We start from the raw sequence: 6,000 nt of genomic DNA on the forward strand, positions 1-6,000 counted from the left end.
GCGTCTGGAGCCTGTGCTTCACAACAAGAGAGGCTGCGATAGTGAGAGGCCCGCGTGCCGCGATGAAGAGTGGCCCCCGCTTGCCACAACTAGAGAAAGCCCTCGCACAGAAACGAAGACCCAACACGGCCAAAAATAAATTAAAAAAAAAAAAAAAAAAACAACTGTCTTTACATTTTGAAGAGGAAGCATACAGGTTTGCTCTGAACTATTCCAAAAAGTTAAACTTGAAGCAATTAGTAGCAGTTACGTGGAGGCAGATTTCTGTTTCAATATGAAGAATTCTAGCATTTCAAGCTATTCAATAAAAATTCCACCACGTTACATTTCTGTAATAGTCTGTAATATTTCTACACTCTGCAAAACACAAATCTTTTTTTCCCTTTAAAAAAAATCAGCTTTATTGAGATGTAATTTAAGTACAGCAAAATTCACCCATTTTAAGTGTACATAAAACACAAATTTTCATTTAATCCTTGGAATAATAAAACAAAACCAAGTATTTCGCTGTTACAGTTTAGGAAACTGAGTCTCCCAGGGTGTTGCTAAGACACTGGGCAAACCAGAAAGTCCCAAATCTAATGGAATAAGCTGTCTCAAAGTAACATCTTCCCACCTCTAGATGTATACAGGCACACAACCAAAAGGCTGGATGTCAGGAATGTTGGCCAAAATATTCTAAAGCTTCTTCCAAACCCAACCACTTAGAAACACTGGTGGTCAACATAGACACCAGGAAAAGATTCAGTAATGAATGGTCCTCTAGAATGCAAGCCTCATGAGGGCAAGGACCTTGTCTCTCTTCATTGCTATATTCCAGTCCTTAAAACAGTACCTGGCATATAATATGTGCTCAATAAATATTTGCTAAATACAAATAATCCCAAATGCACATACCACTGCTCTGAAATAAATATAAAATACACAGCACTGTCAGATAATAAAGGACCTCACTGAAGTATCCAGCAACTAAAAGGCCTGATAAACAAAAAATCCATTCCTAAAATTGCATCATACACTTAAAATTGCTATCTAAAGCACTGAAACTTTGACCTACTCCGTCAAAAACAAATTCATCTGCAAAAAATGCAAGCCTTTTGGCAAACCTATTTTAATTAAAGTAAAATATAAACTCGTACAAGACACAGAAGCTAGATATGATGAAATGATTTTTCAATGTTGATAGTCTTTGCTTAAGGCATCAACTAGCATTGAAAGTGTGCTTGAACCCTGCAAGAATGAAGAGATTTATACAGCTGGTTTGGTTTAAAGACAAACGCACACAAATCTCCACTCGCATCACATCTTTACACTTACTAGGCTGACGCTTCAAAGAGATCTAATTTTACTGGTACACATGTTGTATTGAGATTCAACATAACCGTGCTTAGAGGTACTCAGCAGCTGCTTGGCATTACTGAAAAGTAAAACCAATAGGAAAAAACAACGTATGCAAACAATTCGTAATACCCTAAACTATAAGGCCTAGAGTTTCTAGACATCTAAAAGAATTTAAGAACCTGTAATATCCTCAGAAGTTACTTTTAATTCATTTTGCTTAACAAATAAATATATATCAACGCACACACCATTTTTGGAGAACAGCATTATATAACAGGCAAGGTATTAACAGCTATATTAAAGAATTACTCCAATTTAACTAAAATATACCTTTCAAAGATATCTGAACAAAGATCCTGACACTTAAAGGTCTAGTTAACTTTAAAGTAAGTGTAAACAGTAATTTAAAGTGCTAGCAGATAGTGTGATAGTTTAAGAAACGTCCAGTACTAAGCCATTCACTCGGTGGCTACACTGGATTACACCAACTAGCTTATGTTTATATTACATTATTAGCAACTGGGTGTCACCACAAACCAACACAGAAACCACAATCTCATCATTTTTTTCTACTTTTTAAAATCATGACTTTGGAAGATCAGGTAAAAAAAAAAAAACTATTCCACACAAGAATACCATAAAATGAGTATCTTCCTTATCTTACGAATTAAGAACCGTAAGCTTTTTCACATATTTAAAGAATGAACTTGACAGAAAGGCTGCTTTTCCCACCGCTGTACTAATCATATGAAACATTTGCAACCCACATCTAACTCTGACATCAGCACCTGGCGCCGATTCTCCTTTACAAATGCTTACTCCCTAAGCTGCAATCCACTCCTAAGTCTCCAGCAACGAAACCTCTTCGGAGGGCTTTCAAAACTGTGACAAATCATCCTCCAGGCTGACCCAAAGCAACTGCGCTGGAAAAGCAAAGAGCAGTTTAGAGAAACCCGTTTAAATGGATTAACGCAACACCTTTAAAACGGTGAACCCTTCCTCAGAACCCTTCCCCGCCAGAGCGAGGAGAAACTCTGCCGGACCTGTTGCTTTGTCCCCTCCGAAGCCCCCACAAGGTGCTTGGGGCGCGCGAAAACGCCCCTCCCCACCGGAAGCCCCGTGCCAGGTGAGGTTTTCTCGCCTCGCCGGCCGACTGGAATGCTGCAGCGCCCCATAGCCTCTTGCCCTGCCTCCGGGGCTCTGGCCGGCCCAGCCCGAGACAGACCCCGGGACGCCGGACTCACCTGATCACAGGGCTGTAGGGGCTCCGGGAGCGGCGCCAGCTGCTGCTGCTGTACGGGCTGGGGGACACGTCGCCGCCCCGCTCGTAGGAGCTGTGGCGGCTGTAGCTGGGGGAGCGGCGGCGGCTGTAGGGGCTCGGGGAGCGGGCCAGACGCCGCGAGTAGGGGCTGCTGCCGCCTCCCGCCGGGCTGGGGGACTTGCGGCTCCGCAGGCTCTGCGAAGCCCTGTGGGACACCGGGCTGTCGTCCCGGCCTCCCAGCGGGCTCAGGGACCGCTGCCGCCTCCTGTAGGCCTTGGGCTCGGTCTTGTCCTCCCGGTAGGCCTTGGGCGGCTCCTTGTAGGCCGACGGCGGCTCCTTGGACGACTTAGTCCGGCTCCGGTGGGCCTTCAGGTCTCGGTCCTTGCGGCTGCTACTGCTGCTGGACGTGGCCGAGGCGCTTTTCCGGCGGCCGCCGCTGCTGCTGCTGCTGCCGCTTTTGGCGGCCTCCACCCGCTCCTCGCCGCCGTGCCCGTGGCGGCTGCGGGACTTGGAGGCCTCGCCGCCGCCGCCGCGCTGCCCGTCCCGCCGCCGGTGCTCGCGGTGGCGGTCCTTGCTGCGGCCGCTGCTGCTGCGGCGGTCCCGGCGGGGCCTGCGCTCCGACCCCTCCCCGCGCCGCTGGGTGCCGGAGGAGGAGGCCGGACTCCCGCCGCTGCCCCCCGTTCCCCCGGCAGCCGTCGCCGCCGTTGCCGCGCTGACCCCCCCCAGCAGCAGCCCCTGCTCGGACTGGGAGCTTACATCCTCGTACTCCACCAGCGGGGTCACACCCCCGCCGCTACTAGCACCGCCACCGCCGTCCTGCTGCGGCTGGGGCAGCGAGAAGACCCGACGCTTCTCCGCCTCCTGCCCGGCGCGGGGCCCGCGGCGCCGCTTCTGCCGCCCTCCTGCGCGCCTCTTGCCTCTCGCCAGCCGCTTGACCTCCAGAGGGGGGCCCGGGCTGAAGCAAGAGGAGGAGGCCGCGGCGGCGGCGGCTGCGGCGGCGGCCGTGCCGGGAGCAGCCAGGAAGAGCAGAGGCGGCGGGGGCGGCGGCGGTTGCAGGAGCTGCGGCTGCAGGAGCGGCAACAGCAGCGGCGGCTGCTGAGGGGACAGGAATCGCCTCCGCTTGCGGCGTTCCTCCAACTTCTTCTCCGCCCAGCTCAAGCCCCCGCCTCCCCCCAGCGCCGTGTCCGAGCTGCTCGGCATCGCCTAGAGCCCGCCGCAGAGCGCGGCGCGGGTGCGGCCTCCTCCCGGGTCAGATCCTGGCCATCTCCCCCGCCGGAAACGGGAACGGCGGCGGCGGTGGCGGAGGGACACCGAGCACCAGGGCCGGCCGGGAGACGCGCCACGATAATCCGGGTCGGGACTCGGGTCCCTGGGTTCCAGATCACAGTGGGGTACGCAGCGGCCTCCGGGCCCGAGGGAAGCAGGGAATCCGGGCGGAGGAGCTCCCGATCGTGCTCGTCTTCCTAGCCTCGGCAGCAAAAACACCAGATGCGCCGGGCGCTGACCTGCGGGGGAGTCCGGAGTCCTCCAAGTGCCCCCGGGGGTGGGGGAGAGCGACCTCGGCCGCGCTCTCGGCTCGGGCAGCGCAACGCGGAAGTACCACCTTCGTCTCCGCTTCACTCCATCGGGCCCTGACGTTGGGTGCGAGTTCAGGGGAGGGGAGTGGGCGAGACAACAACACGCCTCCGCCGCCTCCTTCTCCTCGTCGACGTTGTCCTCCTGTGGTGGCGGCGACACACGGCGGGCGCCTCAGAAGTGGCCTGGGCCTGACAACAACTCCCGGCCTAAGGCCTCGCGCACTCTGCGGCCCGCAGGGACGGGCGGCGGGGCGGGGCGAGGCGGGGGCGACCGGGCTGCGGCTCACGGTTGGGGCAGCGAGTGTGCGGGGCTGGGCGGGGGGCTGTTTCCGGGGAGATGGGGGCGGGGGGGGCGTTTCTGAGTCTGTGGGGGTGGGTATGGGCCCTGACTTTCTTCTTCCTTCGGCGCGGCGAGCAGAGGTGGCGGTGCTGCCCCTTTCCTCCGCTCCCCCCCCCGCCTCCACGAGGAGGCTCCTGGTGTGCGCGGCTGGCCCGGCTCGCTCCTCCCCTTCCCTCTCCGCTCCTCGTCAGGAGGAGGGAGGGAGATGGGACTTGCTGGTTGGGCCCTAACCTCCACAACCCCTCCTTCTAGCCTCCCTCTTTCGGCCTTTCCCCTCTTCGGCCCTGACGCAAGGCCGGGGGCGCGCACGCACGTCGCGCTCCGAGAAAGCCCAAGGTGAGTGGTGTCAGGGGCAAAGGAGGCGGGAACAAAGTTGCCGCGCACGGGCGTGCTCGCTCCCGCCAAGCGACGGGCGTCTGGCCCGGAAGTGAGGGAACGTAGAGACGGCTCCACTTCCGATGGGGGTGGGACTCTGTGAAGAAGAGTTAAAGAAAGGAGAGGGTTCGTGCGCCGCCCACTGCTGTCGCTGGAGAGTCTCGGGGTGATGGAGCGCCGGTCGTGCCTGTTGCTTGCGTCCAGCGCGCAGCACCGGCTCTGGATCTTCGCAGGCGCCGCACGGCGAGAGCAAGAATCTGGAGACTCAGGAATAATGCCATTAATGGCCTTCTGGGCTGGATAATCACCCCGTCGTCTCCTCTCAGCCAAGCCCGGACGGAGGTTGGAACAGCTGCGGAAGAGGGAGAGGGCACCCTGCAAAAGAGGGCGGAGATGGCGTTAGCTTAAACTATCTCTTGTACACCCAAGTTCCAGGCCCCATCTTGACCTAAAAACACAGTTGGAAATCCCAGTCTGGCGCTTCCATTAACACTGAAGTTTAAAAAAAAAAGTTAATACGAGGAATAATGAAACGTCGAAAGGAACTCCGGGAAACCCCAAAATTTTTACCGGCGGCCTTGAAGTCAAAACATCTCGCTCAAATGAGAGCTGCCCTCTTGGCACTTCACCCTCTTTCACCTTAACTATCCAAACCTGTGGGGCTGCAAAGCGTAACCATTCGGTGACCTCACGTCTCATTTCTTGCATTACCAGGTTAGCCTTAACTTAAATGGCTTATTGGTTTGGGTTTGTTTTTTTTTTTAATTTTAATTGTATTATAGTTGACTTACAATGTTGTGTTTCAGGTGTACGCGAAGTGAATCAGTTATACATACGCATATACCCACTCTTTTTTAGATTCCTTTCCCATATAGGCCATTACAGAGTATTGAGTAGAGTTCCCTGTGCTACACAGCAGGTCCTTATTAGTGGCTTGTGGTAGTTTAATATGGTTGCAAAGAGAAGCTGAGCAGTGCATTCAATGGCTACATGTAGTCACCCGTTTTCAAGTTTATTTGTTCAGTGCATCGGTTGGTTCTTAGTTCTTAAACACTTGGTACCCATCCATCATTCATGCCTTAATAATTTTAATACACTAACACTGT

The 6,000-nt window shown here is 54.2% G+C and overlaps 1 protein-coding gene across 3 annotated transcripts in view; it reads right to left on the reverse strand.

The window, feature by feature from the left end:
- Positions 1-4,034, reverse strand: part of CDK13 (cyclin dependent kinase 13) — a 113,522-nt gene extending 109,488 nt beyond the window's left edge. For all 3 annotated transcript variants that reach the window (XM_060020215.1, XM_060020213.1, XM_060020216.1), the window contains exon 1: positions 2,586-4,034. In XM_060020215.1, the coding sequence (XP_059876198.1) occupies positions 2,586-3,802 (1,217 nt within the window). In that variant the 5' untranslated portion in view covers positions 3,803-4,034. The remainder of the gene's footprint in view (positions 1-2,585) is intronic.
- Positions 4,035-6,000: the final 1,966 nt, after the last annotated feature.

The sequence above is a fragment of the Delphinus delphis genome, chromosome 9 (genome assembly GCF_949987515.2).
Source record: "Delphinus delphis chromosome 9, mDelDel1.2, whole genome shotgun sequence".
Lineage (NCBI taxonomy): Eukaryota > Metazoa > Chordata > Mammalia > Artiodactyla > Delphinidae > Delphinus > Delphinus delphis.